The sequence below is a fragment of the Erigeron canadensis genome, chromosome 5 (genome assembly GCF_010389155.1).
Source record: "Erigeron canadensis isolate Cc75 chromosome 5, C_canadensis_v1, whole genome shotgun sequence".
NCBI lineage: Eukaryota > Viridiplantae > Streptophyta > Magnoliopsida > Asterales > Asteraceae > Erigeron > Erigeron canadensis.
This window is the reverse complement of record NC_057765.1, coordinates 39,870,946-39,889,696: the sequence shown is the minus strand read 5'-3', so window position 1 is coordinate 39,889,696 and position 18,751 is coordinate 39,870,946. Positions and strand designations below refer to the sequence as shown.

The 18,751-nt window shown below is 33.1% G+C and overlaps 3 protein-coding genes across 3 annotated transcripts; 1 reads left to right on the top strand and 2 right to left on the bottom strand.

Annotated features, from left to right (window-relative positions):
- Positions 1 to 519: 519 nt before the first annotated feature.
- LOC122600206 (anamorsin homolog) lies at positions 520 to 5,588 on the top strand. Its single transcript, XM_043772883.1, has 9 exons — positions 520 to 617; positions 736 to 808; positions 1,201 to 1,348; positions 1,469 to 1,626; positions 1,698 to 1,799; positions 2,233 to 2,392; positions 4,198 to 4,334; positions 5,014 to 5,088; positions 5,333 to 5,588. Exons 2-9 carry the CDS (start codon positions 806 to 808, stop codon positions 5,369 to 5,371), a joined length of 822 nt encoding a protein of 273 aa, XP_043628818.1. The 5' UTR covers positions 520 to 617; positions 736 to 805; the 3' UTR covers positions 5,372 to 5,588.
- An 83-nt stretch (positions 5,589 to 5,671) lies between these two features.
- On the bottom strand, positions 5,672 to 9,565 carry LOC122600207. Its single transcript, XM_043772884.1, has 3 exons — positions 9,194 to 9,565; positions 7,719 to 7,787; positions 5,672 to 6,204 (listed from the first exon to the last, which is right to left on the bottom strand). Exons 1-3 carry the CDS (start codon positions 9,497 to 9,499, stop codon positions 5,836 to 5,838), a joined length of 744 nt encoding a protein of 247 aa, XP_043628819.1. The 5' UTR covers positions 9,500 to 9,565; the 3' UTR covers positions 5,672 to 5,835.
- Positions 9,566 to 10,583: 1,018 nt separating this feature from the next.
- LOC122600464 lies at positions 10,584 to 13,699 on the bottom strand. Its single transcript, XM_043773181.1, has 3 exons — positions 13,596 to 13,699; positions 12,507 to 12,843; positions 10,584 to 11,742 (listed from the first exon to the last, which is right to left on the bottom strand). Exons 2-3 carry the CDS (start codon positions 12,767 to 12,769, stop codon positions 10,758 to 10,760), a joined length of 1,248 nt encoding a protein of 415 aa, XP_043629116.1. The 5' UTR covers positions 12,770 to 12,843; positions 13,596 to 13,699; the 3' UTR covers positions 10,584 to 10,757.
- Positions 13,700 to 18,751: the final 5,052 nt, after the last annotated feature.

The following is an 18,751-nucleotide window of genomic DNA, read 5'->3' as shown; positions in this document are numbered from 1 at the left end:
ACGGACTCCGCCCTCGGATTTAAAAATTCGTCGAAAGTATATCGAATGACATCTCTAATGAAAGAGCATAAAATTTTAAGAACACCCATATAATTTATCGATGTACGGTTTTTGAGATAAAAGATTTTGAATGAATTGGAGGAATAAATGATTTATGGAGGAGAGAGAAAACAAATGATTGGTTGAGATTTGAAGAGAGTATAAGGGTGTTAAGTAAATATAGAATTGAAATATGGGCATTTTGAGAAAGTAAATATTGAAACTTAAAATGTAAACAGGGAAGATTGTGACGAGTGTTTGATCACATTAACGTGGTTCTTAACAACTCATCATCTTAACCACTCTTTTTTTTTTTTTTATCACTTTGCAACCCATCATTTCTACGGAGGGTTAAACTTAGCTTATATTTAAAGCATGGATGGATATTGTTTATACATCAAGTCAACATACGACTTTTGGCGGGTCAAAATTACTTAACGTAGTTACGTAGGTCGTATTGTATTCTCTTGTAGAATTAAACATAAAAACGTGTTACCTCCACAATTCCTAATAAATAAATTGTGAACATATCTTCCTCCCAAATATTTCCCCCCGATCACCGCCGTTTCCATTTTCCGGTCTCTTTATTTTTTAACCTAATTATTACTCTATTTTATTAACCCCCCCCCCCCCTCTCTTTCTCTCTCTCTCTATATATATAACTTACTATTATATCTCTCTATATCTATTTCACAGGTCAATTCGTATATATATACACATACCCACTGCTCATCCAGAACAGAACTTATCTCTAATTGCGGTTGAAATGGTTAGTATCCAAAACTTAAATATTATATTTTTATAACTAATTGATCTTATTTTTTGTTTGATTTCACATAATTGTTACTCGTATCTATGTAGGGTTTAAGCCTCTATTAGGGTTTACAAGTGTAACGTCTTAAATTTTGAATTTTAAATTTTTTATCTTTATGTCAAGCTAACATTTTTAGATTTATGTATTTTTTTTTCCGTAAAAGTACACGTTTTCTGTTTTTCAAATTGCCCTTGAAAATTCCATATTGATAAAGTGCCCTGTTTTCTGCAACAAACTGTTTAGTTAGTTTCATTATATCAGCTAGACTCGCGTAGTCGCAAGATAGAGCTTTTTATAGGGTCGGTTTAGGTAATCACCACACGCGTTTTTTTGTTAAAAATTTGTAGGCCACACAAGGGTTTGAAGGTAGTGTGCTAGCACTTATCGAGAATGTGATGATGCCTCTTCATGAAGTGCTAAATGCTGTAAGAATGGTGAAGAAGGAAGCAGCTGACAAAATCAATCCGCTAATCGTCACACAAGCTTCATCACTTAGTACTATTCTTATTTCACTTTTCAATACTACATTATCTCATACGACTTGATATGTAGCTTATGTAGTTATATCCATTTACGTTTTTCAAGTTTCTTACGGTTCAATTTGATGAATAATAGGTTCTTTGCCAATGGACACATCGTCTGTGGATTTTATTGTATCAATGGGTAGATCACAAGATTTTCCGAGTGGAAAGTTGTTTGAGGATCTTTCACGGGTTTTGAAGCCCGGTGGAGAAATATTTGTTCATCAAACTCTTGATGCTGCCAAAGAGAATGTAAGAAATTTGTCTTCTTACAGTCAATGTGCAGTCGGGTTTGAGTATTAATCTCTCTCACTGGTTTGCAGGCAACATCTTCCCTGGAGCGCAAGTTATTAGTTGCAGGATTTTCTGATATTGAGGTTGTTCGGATGGCAGAGGTATTGTCTGAAGGTCTACAGTCTTTTGGGGTAAGCAAAACTATTCAGTTATCACCGAATTTATTACAGCCATGTTGGGACCATTTTGTCTTATTTTGTAAATTGGTTGATTTGGGTTCTGTTGTATCTCAATCAGATCATATATAAGTTTTCGGCCAAATGGGAATGGGTCAAACGGGTTGAAAGTCACCTAAGGATTATTTATATTGCATAACATTGTAAATTTTGCTATTCAGACAAACAGGTGCTTGCGAACCCATTACCAAACCCTCCCATCGTACCACATTTACAGCCAAGAAATATGACATCATTATCTAACTATCTTTTGTCACTTTATAGTAAATGTTAAAAAGACGCGAGGGGGGGGGGAGTCTTAAAGATTTCTTTTCTCGTCCTCTTCTGCAGCTGGGAATTCGAGAAATCACTGTATAGCATCTGAATGGGTTGTTTTTCTTATCAACAGGTTAAGGGAAAGAAACCTTCATGGAAGATTGGTTCATCTTTTTCACTTAAGAAGCCGGTGAAAACTTTACCAAAAGTTCTGGTTAATGATGATATGGATCTTATTGATGAGGATAGTCTCTTATCTGAAGAGGATTTGAAGAAGCCTGAGCTCCTACCTAGTAAGTCCATTACAATTGAGTTTCTGAATATGGTTAGATTAACAGGTACATAGTAATAATGTTTGCTTGTCGCTAAAGTATATAGAGCGCTCTTCATAGGAACAAAGTGGGTAATTTTTTGGACCAATATCATTACAGGACCGATCAGTAGGCATTTAGTTTTAAGTTAAATGTTTGATTGTCCTTTTTTTAATCAACCCTGAGCTTTAACCTAAGTAGATTATCAGATGGACCAAAACTTAATTGTTGATTGCGCGCACACACACACACACACACACTAGTATAATATGAGATGAATAACTGAACGCCATTTGGGGCACTCATAGGTTGGGTTCCTGGACTGAATGAGCTCAGTTGGTTTCAGCTTAATCCTTAAACTGAATAAAGAATGTAATAGAAATCATTGAAACTTGTAAATCATAAATTTAATCTCCAACTTAAATCAAACATAATTGTTTTTGTGTATTGATTTCTCATTTTTCACAAGTCTAATCACCTTGATCACTAAGGAGTCAGTGCTTAGAAAGTAGAACCGTAGAAGTGAATTTTCTTGGTTGAATGGTTTCAGTTATGTATTGGAAAATTACAAATTGATTTTTCATGAAGCAGAATGAAGAGATAGAGGGTGGAAGGGTATATTGGTAGAGATTATTTTTATCCATATGCATCAGAATCCCAGTTCATCGATTTTTTACTTCAAAAAAGCTGATGATACTTGTCTCTTGATTTTGGATTGGCATGAAAGTATTTTGTATGGTGAACTCAAAAAACCAATCCACATGTCGAGTGAAGGGAATTTCTCTTTGGTTGATGCTATTCATGTTGAGACAGTCTTCAGTATTGGCATAGATAGGTTAAGATCATTTTGTGGAAACATACATATTGCAACAATCTAAAAACTGTTGCCAATGACAACAGTTTCTGGATTCTTCCTATGTCTGTTTCCCCAACGGATTTTCTTGATGTTCATATGCCAAAGTCTCTCTCACCATTAATAACATCAACCAGAATACCAGAGAGATATTAGCTATACTGATTGGGTTTTTTGATGTCACAATACAAAGCATGTTTTAGTAAAAGTTGTAGCACATAGATGATGGGATTGATGAATGGATGGTATCTAATATTTATAGGAGTGCAATTTGAGGGAAAACATAAGAGAAGGGATTATGCCCGCCAAAAATCGAAGGATAATCATTATCAGCTTTTTCAAAAACAAACAAAATTTGTTTGATTTTATCATTAGTTATATGAAATGTAGATAGGTTTAATTTAATGCATATCTTGTGATAAAAACATTACATTTCAGGTATTAATAAACAAAATAAATCTAGATGGCATTGTGATTGACTATATATAAATACTTCATGATTCTACTAGATACAAACTTTTTGTAACTGGTATATCCTTATCATTAGATCGACAATGTTACAAAATATTTTTGTTATCTATACAAATGTGACAAATAAGAACCATTAACTCATTAACAGATTAACCAGCAACTAAGAAATCTATATTATGAAGTTGTTGATTCAAAATTTCTGGATGAAGGTTATATGTTTTGAAGTTTAATTACATGTCCATTAAGTTAAAAAAGCAATGATGTACAAGTGTTACAATTTGATCAAGTATCTTACCAAAGAGTAAGTTAGGAAAAACCATTTTGTCAACCAGTACTGTATAGGCAAAATCAAACTTCATGTGCAACATAAGTCGGCCTTTGCTTGACATTACCAATCAATAGATGTACATGTAAGTTTGTTATCATTTTGTTTCTTATCGCACATTTTATTGTGCTTTTGCAGTTGGGGATTGTGAAGTTGGAAAAACAAAGAAAGCATGCAAGAACTGTGTTTGTGGACGCGCCGAACAAGAGGAAAAAGTACAAAAGTTGGGAGTCACCATGGACCAGCTTGAAAATCCGCAGTCAGCCTGTGGCAGTGTATGTTCTATTTTTTACATTAATAATCACAGGAATGTGATTACATGTTCTGCTGCAATTATTTTTTTTGGATAAACACGTGTCAAACTTTTACTTTTTCGAAACCTATAAACACTCTCGAGGGATCACCGATTCTCTGATGGATATGCAAGTTGTGTTTACCTTTTCAAAATAATTTAGGGAGAAAGTCCAGGTGATGAGACCGTCTTGATTAGAGAGCTATAATTTGGTGGGCTGGGTAATCGGTCACGGGTCGTTTTAATTTGGTCTGTAACATATTGAGGCCAAAATATTGATTTTTTTAATTAATGTATGTATGTCAACTAGGATTAGAGCAGTAATAAATATTTTTAACTTTCTGAATGAATGATTTAGGAGGTTTTATGCTTTTAATATACACCCTGGACGTCTGATACATTTCCTTTCAATATGATGTTACTTCATATTTTTATTATCTGTTTGACCCATTTGAAATTGAATATTACCCCAGTTAAACACATTTATAAGAAAACGAATCGAAATTGCCATCTCTAGTACTTTTGGTCTTGGTTAAAAACTCAGCCCGAACCTTGACCAGCATTTTTAAGGACATCCAATCAAATTCTGGACAGCTTTTTTTTAGTTATCTAGAACAGTTACTAGTCTTATATCTGAAAATGACTTCCACGTGGAAATGCAGTGTGGATTAGGTGATGCATTTCGGTGCAATACTTGCCCTTACAAGGGTCTTCCTCCTTTCAAGTTAGGCGAGAAGGTATGTATTGCTTTTCATTATATTTTGAAAATCTTTGAGAGGACCACATGTCCTCATACAGAAGATGGTGATAATATGAAACCGATAATTAACACGTTTTTTGCTGAAAAAATAATAGTCTGTTTTGTGACTCAAAAGTCTCAAACACCATATATGGGATTACTACCCCCATCTTGCTTTTATTTTTATTTCTTAATTTAACAAACTATGTTAAGTGATCTGACACTTTATTGCTCTTTTACAGGTGACCTTATCCAACAATTTTCTGGCTGCAGACATCTAAGATCCGAAAGAAGAGGGACATACTTGAGATCGCATATGGTGTTGGCTGACTTTTGCGCAATAGTTAAAAATATCTAGATATACTTCATTTCCTTTTATTGTTCGGTTGTTCCCTGTTCATTGTGGATATGCGTTTCATTTTGACTTGGCATTAATTTGAAAGTGAACCAATGACAAATAATCCTTACAAGAAGCAATTACTAAGCTAATTTGTACAATATTTTGGCTTGTAGCTTCTCTGCTGGTGAGCTTTTCAATTCAATTTTCAAGGGGGCGAAAGTTGATTAATGATGTTGCATAGTTTAACTCGAGTAACCATTAGTATATCCAATTGGGTATCCAACAGAAACTTCAAAAGATAAGATGCCAGTCATCATCATAACAAAAAGGGGTGACCTGATACTCTTAAGCAATTTTATACTACAATATTACATGACCGACATCATACAGCTAGACTCTTCTAATCTACCATTCCAAGTTAGGAATCCGGGAAAGTGTTTTCATTATGAGCACATCGATTTCATGCTGCTTATATTCTTCATAACCTGTGTTTGTTAGGTCAATGAGTTTCTTAGATGCAGAATCGTAGACCTTTTGAACAATGAAACCAGGATAATTATTAGCACTTGGGATCTTTTTGCTTGATGGGACAAAGTGCACCTGACATTTGTGCATGACATTGTCAGCTGGGAACTCATACTTATCAAAACTATAGAAAAGTTCTCTTGCTTCATCCGATTTCCACCTATCACCATTTTCCTTTTTTGCAGTCTCAGGTCGATATAACCTCTGCCCAGTCACAGTAACGCCCTCATTTTTTATTGTAGTTACATCCTGTGTACAAAAACAAACAGGCAAATGTATTCCAACTTAAGTTCTTGTCAAAATTCAGGGAAAGGGTAAAACATATACTTGAAATTATGAATGGCATTTAATCACAAAACAAGAATGCAAATATGCAATAACGGATAGGTTCTGGCACTTCTAGGTTGAGCCAAAACACTTTTTGTTCAAGATTTTACACAAAACTTATAAGATATCAGTGTGCCAATATTACAATAATGAGAATATTACAAAAATAGTCATTTTCTCTTCTAATATAACCAAATGTTAGTCCCGTGTATACACATAGTTAGGTTAAAATAAGGCCGTTAAAATATTTACAATTGATATCTATACGTAGTGATAGTTTAGAGATACACATGCGTCCGTAGATTTTTTAACTTCTACTTTCAAATGGATAACAATATTTAAGAGTTAAATAAAATTACTTGCATCAATATTAAATTCAATTTTATTTTTATTTATACAAAATAAATCTAATAAGGAGTAGATATTTTCAAGTATTAAAGTCTAATTTTTGGTAAATTAAACATAAAGTAATATTTTAGACATTTTTAGTTAGGTAAGTCCAATTTTTAAGTAAACTAAGGTAAAATCTATACTCTATTAATAAACAAACTACCCTCCCCTCTTTTCAACTCTCTACCTTTAAAATACCCTTAATTTTCAACACATTCATAACTCACACACTAAATCTACCCAATATATCCCTAAAATATTTTACACCCATATTTATCAAAACTAACTATCTCCTTTACTCATTAATTAAAATATTTTCACCTTATATCTCTATAATACTCTTAATAAAGTTATTTACAAAAGATTCATCTCTTAACCATAAAATAACTACACTACCATTTACATCAATTACTTTTAGATTAATAATCATATCGTTACCACCACCGCCACTAGCACCACCCGTTGCCGCCACCGTCGCCGCATTGAGCGGGTACCCATCTCGTTATATATAATATAAATTGCAGAAACTTTTTGATAGGACTTTTACAGTAAACCAAGCTTCTGATTGGTTAATTGAAAAATTAAAGATTCTCATTGGTTAATTGAGTTTTAGAATATTAATTTTAAGATGATTCGGGATTTTATGGATTTTATTACTTTGTACAACTATTGACCGGATTTGCATTTAAACTAATAGTTCATTTCACCTGTTACAGATAAATCATAACCTGAACTGATCCATTCATGCTTAGATGACTTGCAATTGGCAACTCCACAACACTAACATTTTCAAAGCTTGAAATTTCAAAAACCAAATTACCTGAGTTCCGACTTAAATTTGATCAGCATATCGCTTATGATGCAACATAGGTTATGGAAGGTATCAAATTCTCAAAAAATAGTTGGTAAAATTTTGCATTTGGCAGCACTAAGGTTGACTTTAATACTCATATATTCGGTGTTCGTGTTCAAACAAAGTTAGAGAAATGTGGTTTGGTAGATGAGGTACCTTTGCATATAAGAAAGAGTAACAAATAGCGAAATACCTTAATTATAGCCACAGAGGGCTTCACGTCCAAACGATGTCCTTCGGGAACTACAAGTACAACATCCTCCTACATATTCAATAAATAAAAAAGATTACACTGTATGACTTTTAGCAGTAGTGGCCCGGTGACATAATGCGAAAAACAATCTATTCATAGTCAAAAGAACCTAAAATCGAGCAAATTCCTCAATCTCAAATGCTAAAAACTAGCAAACCAAGCAGAACACCAATAAAAATTAATCAGTCAATTCAAAGTTTCAACTTTCAATAAGCATCAGCCCACAGGCAACCCTAAAAGCTAAAACTTTTAGTATTAGTAATTTTCTTATACTTTGTGATTGATTGTGTGAAATCTACAGCCTTTCTTCATTTACCTGTTATTCTAGTTACGATTTTTAACGCTTAAAGATCTTCCATCTATACCGAAACTCACAATGTCCTATTAACAACCAATTGATCATAGATCAACTGGTACCGTCATCATGTGATCACGTGGGTCAACAAGATGAAGACTTCAAGGTCATAGGTTCAAACCTTGCCAAAGGCAAGTGGAGAAATATATCTTGTGCTCCATGTGTGAGGATGGTGCTTCACCGGGAATGAGCTCTATGCGGTGTGCGCTCTGGGTACCAAGATAGTATATGGGACCAGAGGGTTCCTACCCATTTACCCTTTTTTTTTACAATGTCCTATCAAGAGCACCACTTGCAAAATGTTTATAACCGCTACTGCTGACAAATTCACACGCCTAGTCCCGATGAAAATATGCGAAAAACAATGTTTAGGCAGACTAAACAGCCAGCTAAGGAGAGTGTTTGCCAATTAAGAAACAAGACCGTATTCGCAAAGTCTTCTCCTCCAGAACCAACTAGTTATGTGCTTAAATAACCACCACAAAGTTGCAGCAGCAGGAATTGAACTTGGGCTCTTACCCAAGATTTCCAAGCCCCTTATCACCTAAGCCACCCCTCGGGTTTATGAAGAGCACTACATGATTTTCTTCAAATGGTGGGAAATGGTATTGTAGGTAGTAACTGTATTAGTAAACCCTATACCTTATAACACATTTCTGACTTATAAATACATATATGCTCAATTAGGTTATATCTCATGTCAAGTAAAAACGCGTGACTGCATTGCTCGTGTTTGACACAAAATCTCAAATGTAGCCATGTAGGCAACCTAACTTGGGTATTCCTATGACCGTTTCCAAACCCTTTCCTTCGCCACCCCAAAATGTTTACCCAAAGATATTCGTACCCGAAACCCCTAATAAGGACATTAGCATACTAACCACTAGACTGCCATGATGGTTGCTATCTCATTCAAGCACATATAGACACATAATTTTCACATTCTACAATATGATTCAAAATAACACACACCCACAAAAAATCTAAAAAATAGTACAAAAAAAGTAGTGAACTTTAAGGAAGGAAAAAAAAAAAAAAAGAAGAGGAATTATATACTTACAAGGTAATAAGGAAGGGCATCCAATTCAAAGCCTATAAAATGGTTCTTTAGAATGGAACCAACTTCACCAGAAACTCTAACTGCATTTCCAATGGGCTTCACTTCCACTTCCACTTCTTCATCATCATCTTCTTCTTCTTCTTCTTCTTCAATTTCATATTCAGAATCATCATTATCAGTATCATTATTATTATGTTGTTGTTGTTGGTATTCATTGAAGCCTCGTTTTCTTTTATTCTTTGACCCGTTTGCTTCTTCAGTCGCCGGTTGTGATAATGGTGGGCGTGGTGGTTTAGGGACGCCCATCTTCGCCGCTGTTTGTGTGTGTTTTTATGAGAAAGGCCCTATCTGTGAACAGGGAAGTGATATCCGTACCATTAATTGATGTACCACAATGTACATATTGTATAGCTGACAGTACAAGCCAGAAATGTACAGTTGTGATATATCGATCAAAATAAATGATACTAATATCACTTCCCTTTGTGAAATCTTTCTTTTGCTAGGTTAGACATCAAAACAATGAAAAAGAACATTAAAAATAAAGTGTTTTTTAAAAAGGAATAAATAAGGCCTTAAATCCACAATTAACATACATAAAAAAAGTTTTTGAATTTTATGATAAATGTACAATTATTCAATTAAACTTTAATGAGTAGGACTTTATTTAGCAAAACCCAATATTTTTTTTAAAGGTCTAAGTTTCAAAGTAATTTGTTTTAATCTCTTTTTTCTTTTTTATAATTTTTCTAATGACAAAAAGCTGTGAATAAAAAATTGATACCTTTCGTATCACTCTTTGAATTTTATGGTAATAGCTAGTTAATTTATGCACGTTATTGACAGCTTATAAGATTGTTATTAGCAAAACTTTTTTTTTCTTTTTTGCATACCTTTGATCCGTTGAGAAGAGCCATTTCATATCGAACTCCCGGTTCACTATGGTCGACTTTCGTCTCTGGTCGACCAGTCGATCTCACCAATTGGCATTTCGGTGGACACGTGCGTGTAGGAAGACTGACGACTATACAAGCTAAAGATTACGACTACAAAACAACCTAATATGAATCTATTGTTTGCCCTGCCTCCAAATATATATCAAGTTATCAACAATACGACTTCAGTTTGGTTCATTTTTTTTACTTACATCAATGTATCAAACACCCCTGATGCTAGATTCCTTTGTTTGGTATAGACCCAAAATTAACCCGATAAATAAATTACCATGTCTAGTTAAAAAAAAAAAAAAAAAATTTAATTAATATGGCGTATGGAAACAAAAAATTGCATACGAAAAATATAAGTGCAAACATATTATCAACGAAGATTTAAGCATTGCTGGTTTGAATCATAATGTGAAAAATAAAAATTAAGTCATTAAACTATCGACTTCATTTCATTTGGATGATACTTCCGGACAATCAAAACTTGGCACACTGTACAGTATCAATCAACCATAATTTATGGACCAAATAGTAGTGCTAATAGAATTTATAACGCAAAACTCCTAAAATTTTCATGAGCATGTGTAATACATAATTTTTTTTTGAACAGCAACTTTTATTTAAAACATTCTGGAGTTCATCAACCTTTTGGAGTTCTCAATTTCATTCTTCTTAGCAATCTCTTTCAAGCTAGTCCAAGACTTTCTTCTCCGTCTTTTAGATTTGCTCAACGAATTCTCTGCATTTGCACCTTCATGAGTACTTCCAGATGCCACTTTTTTCTTAGCCTTTGATCGATCTCTCTTCTTCTTTAACTCCAGCGGAGTCAAGGCTGGTCTACTGGATGGCGTAGTCGGACTAAATACAGCATTGTTGTTTTGAACCACCAATGTTTTGTTTATCTCAGCAAGACCCTTTATATCCCTGGAGTTATCTAGTGAGGACCTCAGCGGAGCTGATAGAGTATTTATATTGGCAGATTCGTCTTTGACTTCCAATGGTTCGTTTATCTCCACAATACCCATTTTGTCCATGGGGTCAACTGTTGTGGACCCCAGTGGAGAGGTTAATGAACTCATATCAGCAGAGTCGTTTTTGACTTCCAATGTCTCAATTATCTCCACAGTACCCATAGTTTTACCCGTGTAAGAAGCGTCTGCTGAGGGTGAAAGTCGAGCTGCTGTAGAGTTCATATCATCCTTGCAAGGTTCTGCTGAGGACAAATGTGGAGCTGCTGTAGAGTTTATATCGTCATTGACTTCCGATGTCTCACTTATCCCCACAATACCCATGTTTTGTCCCTTGAAAGTGTTGTCTACCATGGGCGCTAGTGGTGCGATAACATCATCTTTAGGAAAATTAGAAGAAATACCTGTGCAACCAGTTTTTCTATTGGTCGATTTTTGATGTGCTTTGACCTTTGGTAAACTTGTTCTCTGGGTGCCTCTTTTCATATTTCGGTGTGAACAAAAATGACAAGTGTAGACAATGTTATTCTGAGAATAGCATGCAGGTTCCTTGCCTTTGCCTTTGCATCGAGTACTTCTCTTGCTTTTCTCAATTCGGATGGTACAATTGTAGCCAGGGTGAAGTATAGTCTCACATCTGCACAAGTATCAGATATGCTGATCAAGTCCTTTGCACATTTCATCAAAATATCACTAAAAGTGATTTAAATTTCTGAGTTCAAAAGTTTCTACATATAGAGTGAATGAGTGATCATCTTTTGTACCACCATATTTTGACTCCAATTTTCAAAAGAAAATATTGATGCTTGCAAGTTCTATAAGAACACTGAATTTTAGCCAAATTCTGGTTTATTTCCATATTAGTTAAGCTAAAGTAATACATTTAACAGAGCCTGCTAATATGACAGGTATAACTGTATAAGATATGTTTTATAAATTATGACCAATCCCTTAAGCTCATCAGGGATTTTGCAGTTTAATTGCTCACTTGAAAGCTGGAGAAAAGTACAAGAATTACAATAGTTAACTGGTTTATACGTATAGTGTTTAACAAGGTGGCAATGGGTCAAATCAAGACTCATTTCATCCTTAACGGGGTGTCAAATAGGTTGAAAACTTGGAATTTTTGTCAAGTGCATTTGGCATGCATAACAACCTCCTTAATCAGTTTATTAAGTAAACTAGACTAACTTAGCATCCATAACCATACTTAACACTCAGACTACTTGCAATTCGTTTAATCGCAGATACCGTTTCAGGTCTATCCAACACATTATGACATATTAATAAATCGGCGCAAGCTCTAACATTATCGTGTCCCACCCTATTACGCTTGGTAGCGGTAGTTTAGGTGTATGTGTCCGTGTAAAGAGATTAGAGGCATACAGAGACAGAGATTACCTTTGACAAGTTAACAAGGATGGGTCAACTGGTGCTGTCAATGCTTCAGAAGCAGCAGCAAAATGATGACCAAAGAAAGCACCCAATGGAGGTATGGCAGCATCATGGCTGGCCCAAACTGCAAGGTCCTTTAAATGTTGTAACTTCAACGAAGACTTAGCATTGATATGTTTCTTCCCAGTTAAAGCTTCTTTAATTGTAACTGACATATGAGGCCTAGAAGCTGCAGCGGCTGCCTTGTTGCTCGATCCTTTCTTTCCCATGCTTCCAATGTTTTCTCTAAATATTGTTGATAAACAATTACAAAATCTTCTTTTCTTTTTCACAATGGTGGATCCTATCATACACAATATAAAATTTCGAAAATTATTTTAAAGTTCAACACTTTAACTACATAGCAATGATAGATCTTGGTTTTTCATTCATGCGACAACATCAAATCATTGTAGAAGTAACAAATTCAAATTCGCATAAAACATATTATAACTTGAGGAGAATGAACTTGACTCATAAACACGTCAATGAATAGACTTGGATAGAAACATGATCCGAACTACTAAATATCCAGCTTAAATGGACCACCATCTGATTAACGATCCACAACTAATTTACATCGATGGATCATGATCCGGATTGATCCCCAATTAACTTGTTTCGTTTAAGGGTTAAAGCTATAATACTACAACGTACTTACACATTCGTTTCGATGCACCCTACATACTATAAAAAAAACACCATATTAACAATAAACAATCAAACCAACGTGTTATAACGGTTTCAAAACCCTAGACATGCAGGGGATTACTAAAAAGCTAAACTAAAGTCAGCATACTTATATCAACAAAATCCGAGGATTCTTTTCGATAGGCATTTCAACAAACACTTGACAGGCAACATTATAATATGAGCAATTAACCTCATAAAATCAAGGAATGGTCATACGCAAATGGTAAGCTTCGTAAAAATAATTACCAAGTGTTTAAGCTAGGGCTAAGCTAATTAGGGTTTAAGCATAAACAGCATAGACAAAACAGAACACTCTGCTTATGATAGATATATATAGATAGATACAGATATAAATATAAATACCTGCAAAAGAGACTGCGACTATGGCTAAAGTTAAACACAAGACGAATCTGAAAAAGGGAGAGGGGGTTGCCGACTGCAATGTTGCAGATACGTAAAATCGGGTTTATTTGAACTAACTTTATTTTTTTATTTTTAAGTATAAATTAGTTTAATTTATAATACCATATAAAAATTATATAAAAGTTAAGGGCGCGTTTAGTTCAAGAAAACTCTTCTGTTTTCCATTTTCATTTTTCAAGAAAACATGAAAAACAAGAAACGCGTTCAAATTGTATTTTTCTAGAAAAGTTTTCCTGTAAAATGAAAATTCCCCTTTCCAACTTTTGCACTAAAATTAGAAAACTGTTTTTTTCAGTTTTTGTTTTCACTTTTCTATTTTCCAAACCTTTTATAAACCTAAAATTAGAAAACAAGTGAATTTGAACATGTTTTCTAGTTTTCTAAAATGGAAAAATGAAAACTCCATCTTTTATTTTGAACGCGTTTTTAAAATTTTCAAGGGTTTTTTAGAAATGAAAAACCTTTTCATTTTCTAAAAAACTAGAAATGGAAAACTTGAAAACATTTTCTCAAACTAAATGCGCCCTAAGATTTTTAAGACATGTAAAATTACCATTTTACCTTTAATGAATTAACTTACACAATCATTTCATTATCTTCTAAAAGATATCACTACTCTTTTAAATCAAATATCCTTATATCAAATACCTACACCACTTAATGCATTTGTCGCCGCCAACGGTCGTCGCCGCTATCACCGTCCGTCGATGCCACAACATCACAGTTCCTGTCATTGTCACCGCATTACGCGGGTACCATGCTCGTATCAGTTTAAGAATGACTTGTATGAATATCTAAGTATTTTTTGAGTTTGTATATTATTTTAAAAATATGCTAAATATGACTTTAATATATATAAAGAAAATTATTATTTTATATTATGAATCATCTTTTAAATTTTATTGTAGGTTATGCAGTTTAACTAGTAAAACTGTATTTGATAAGACTTATTATTTTATCATGTAAATTTATTGACCTACTAGCTAATCAACTCGAGTGATTACCCGGACATAAGTAGAAATTAGAAATTTGTAAATTTTTTTAGTTTAACTTATTTATATTGATAGTATCATATAAACAAACTACGATAAGATGAGTTATAAATACAAAATAAAGTACATACAGATGACCAAAACTGTTGTGTTAATTTACTAATATTAATTGTTCTAGTTCAGTTAGTATAGCTAGTATACCAACCGCAAGGAAATTAGCCATGTTCACATATCACAAAATGCAACCATAATAGCTTTCATCCTTATATAAATACATAGATGCAGCAAGTATTGCTCCTCAGTCCTCATGTTCCAATTTGCTTAGGTGAATTGATGCTGCATTGGAAGTGGAAAAACACTATACAAGAACTCTAGAAGTACTCTACATTTTCAAGGAAACAAAAGTTATAATAACTTATACTCGTATACAATAAAAAAAGACGTGTACACATCGCTCCAAAAATCACGGCCATGAAGATGCCATCACACCTTAATGGTGCTAATTCAAAAAATACACACAAATTGCAACTTGCCTATACTCCTTTACTGAAATTAGAATCAAAATGTAGCAGTCATGAAATTAGATGCTTGCACTTTTACAATTTCATATTCAATTCATATCCATGTTTCAACCGTAATCACAGATACAAACCCTTGAAAAAACGCACAAGGGTTGCATGTATATATGTTTACGGTCTCCTCTATATTCCTAACTCCAGAATACATAAGAATAGGAACACCAAAACTATCAAGATGATGACCGCTCAAAGTAATGCACAATGCATATAGGCCTTACTATAACAATAATACAACAATGGTATCTTTAAATAAAAATGTCTCACAATAAGAATAATACAACAATGGTATCTTAAAAAAAAGACCATGATCACTGTCGACATCATTTCAAAGGATTACAAACTAAATCAATGAAGACCATCAACAACCATGAATACAAAACCCGAAAACAGTTGCACTATTAAAAATAGCGGACTCTTGCAACAACCTACTAACTTGAAACAATTTGCAACACAATTTACTAAAGCAAATCAATACCACTTGACCCATAATCTAAAAAGTAAACCGAACAACAACCTCAATCTCAAAATGATATTATTTGCCACAAGAATTTTTCGATCGGCAAAAAGTGGGTATGATATATAATGGTAAAATTTTGCAGCACATCCACGAGTTAATTGACTGCATAATAAATATTATACTCGGGGTAGTACTGTATTAGTTGCACTAAACAGATTAAATGTTTCACTTCTATGTTATATATCAGGGCATGTCATGAAGTAAGAACCCAATGCTGCTAACAATCAATATGACAACTGCACTCAGTTTAGTTCTTTAAAGTTGTTCACTCCACATGGACTCTTTGGATAATAATATAAAATGAAACCTTAGCAGCCAAAATCTTATACCTTGAATTAAAATCTTCTGTCCGCATCATTGCAAGAGTAAAAAATGACCTTTGGGGAAACTAAAGCAAAGCCTCTAAATTGATGGAATAGTCCTCGAAGGGTAAAATTATACTCATACATTTCAGACATCTAACTTTAGACCGATACAATAAATTATCGTTGTTGACCACTCATATATTGCAAGATTCCACCATGGAGCCTGCATTAATTAGTACAAATTACTCCAAAGCAATTGTTAAATTAAAAATCAATTATAAAATCAATAACTAAGTTATAAACTACTTCTGAATTCTAGAAGTATGGCCTCACTTGAATGGACAATGTATGATTGAATGCCACAAAAAAATAACATGTTAAGTGAAGGATTAAATATACAACTAAAATAAATTCTTATATATAAAATAAAACCATATTTAAAAGGGTAAATATTTTTATAAACAAATTGAAAACGCCATGAATAAAATATTAAAAGCAATATCTATGTCTATACTCCTATATAAAGATTATGTACCCCCTCAAAATAAAAATAGTTACTCATATGTTACATACGAAATTACTAAATTACCCTTTAATAAAAACTCACTATGGAAAGCGTTTTATAAATTACCAACTTTGCCCTTAATGAATTAATTTACACCATAAACCCTTATTTTAATTCTTAACACTTTAAGCCATTATCTTCTAAAACTTTTCACTATCACAATTACATCAACCTACACCACTTGACACCGCCACCACTACCAACAGTACCATCACCGCCGCTACTAGACCGTCTTCTACACCATGGCCGCCACATAGAGCGGGTACCATGCTCGTTTATTATAGCATAAAGATCCATAATGGATACATGAAAAGCATTGATTTTTAGAATAAATAAGAACACATACCCACAAATAAGAAGAGAAAAAACAATGGTTATTTTAAAACTTCAATTAAATCTCTAAAGATATACATTAAATAACTAACAACTTTTATAAACACTAAAGAAAAAAACCCTTAAATTAGAATAAAAAATGATCATTAAATTAAAAATATATAAATTAAAAAATATCAAAAAAAAAAAAAATTACCAGAAGATACCCGTAAGATCAACGACGATCATTTCATAAAATCACCATCCATAGTTTATCTTTATAAGTATAATTTTTAGAATTGATACTTAAATCAAACTGATGAAATGTTCAACAAAAGCCAATTGATGAAAACTCGAATTTGATTTGAAATAGTTGAATTAAAAATAAGAATCTTAGTTATTTGGCTCACATATAAAATCCTCATATTTTTTATAATAAAATTGTTTTTAAGATAAAAAGCTAAAATCTAAAATAATCAATAACTTCATATCTATGTTAAAGAGATAACTTTTCCAGAAAACTTATTCTATTATGTTGTTAGGATTTGTTTTGATGGGAGGCTAGCTCAGAAAAAAGAAGAAGAGTTTTATTTTTGGGATCCTCTTTTATCAAATAAAAAGATTCATCTATCAACAATGTATGTATATATGATATTTTTGACAAGATCAAGTAAATTACCGATAATATTTCGGTTTGTTTATTTCAAGGGACATACTATTTCACAGTTCAAGCTCAAATTCAAACTTTTCTTTTTACTTTTCTATAATTAAATTTTGAAAAAACATGCAACTTTTTTTCAAGAGCCATTGTTGTAGATTTGTAGCCTACAAATATCACATTTAATTTAATCTAGGTCAATAAAACAATAATGAGTTTGGTGATATTTCAATATTCGCAATTTATATGGGATATATGATGAATTTTAATGGGCTTAAATATTGTCAGACTTTTGTGCAAATTGACATATGTGGGTAACAATTAACTATGTGCTTTTCGACTTTAAGTTTTATTATTGGTCCAAAGTTGACAACGTGGTGAAATGAAAAGCTTTTCTTCGTGGAGCTAAAGATATGGCAGAGACACAATTTCACGGGTAAGTGTGTAATACCAATTTGTTAAAATTTGATAAGGTATCTTGTCAATGAAATAATGTCATGTGTATATCCAATGTTTTATCTAAATGTACTAAAACTTGTCTTTATATGGTGACCCGATTGAAAAATTACAATTTTGTTATTTGTACCTTTTTATCAATATAGACATAAGTCTGTTTATGATTACATACGTATACAATAAATTCCGACCTTTTAAACTCATTTGGAATTCTAGCAAAAAGCTTCAACGGGCTGTTTGGGACTCATATTTGACCCACTAAAATACACATGTTTTAAGTAAGTCTTATTTCTTTTCAAATGCCTAATCACATGCTATCATTACCTATTTTTAGATTTCAACAAAACAATATACATAAGAAGTTATAGCCACTTAAAAACCGCAAAAAATGCATTTCTTTAAAACCAGATCTGGTCTTACTTACTAATTCTAACTTTTTCTTATTTTTTGGGGTTTGTTGTCTTTACACGGTAAGACCCGATCAGAAAATGACAATTTTGTTATTTGCACTCTTTATCAACATAGACATAAGTATGTTTATGATTACATACTATACAATAGATTCCGACCTTTTAAACTCATTTGGAAATCTAACAAAAAAGCTCCAACGAGCTGCTTTGGGACTCATATTTGACCCACTAAAACACACTCGTTTTAAGTAGTCTTATATCTTTTGAAATGTCTAATCACATGCTATCATTACCTATTTTTAG

What these genes read in the sequence shown, in the direction of transcription:
- LOC122600206 (XM_043772883.1), top strand. An exon ending in AAGGTCTACAGTCTTTTGGG is followed by an intron (nt 1,800 to 2,232) that starts GTAAGCAAAACT and finishes TCTTATCAACAG; the next exon opens with GTTAAGGGAAAGAAACCTTC. An exon ending in CTTTCAAGTTAGGCGAGAAG is followed by an intron (nt 5,089 to 5,332) that starts GTATGTATTGCT and finishes GCTCTTTTACAG; the next exon opens with GTGACCTTATCCAACAATTT.
- LOC122600464 (XM_043773181.1), bottom strand. Translation starts at nt 12,769, where the DNA reads ATGGGAAAGAAAGGATCGAGCAACAAGGCAGCCGCTGCAGCTTCTAGG. An exon ending in TCCTTGTTAACTTGTCAAAG is followed by an intron (nt 11,743 to 12,506) that starts GTAATCTCTGTC and finishes ATACTTGTGCAG; the next exon opens with ATGTGAGACTATACTTCACC.
- LOC122600207 (XM_043772884.1), bottom strand. Translation starts at nt 9,499, where the DNA reads ATGGGCGTCCCTAAACCACCACGCCCACCATTATCACAACCGGCGACT. An exon ending in ATGCCCTTCCTTATTACCTT is followed by an intron (nt 7,788 to 9,193) that starts GTAAGTATATAA and finishes TTGAATATGTAG; the next exon opens with GAGGATGTTGTACTTGTAGT. An exon ending in CCTCTGTGGCTATAATTAAG is followed by an intron (nt 6,205 to 7,718) that starts GTATTTCGCTAT and finishes TTTTGTACACAG; the next exon opens with GATGTAACTACAATAAAAAA.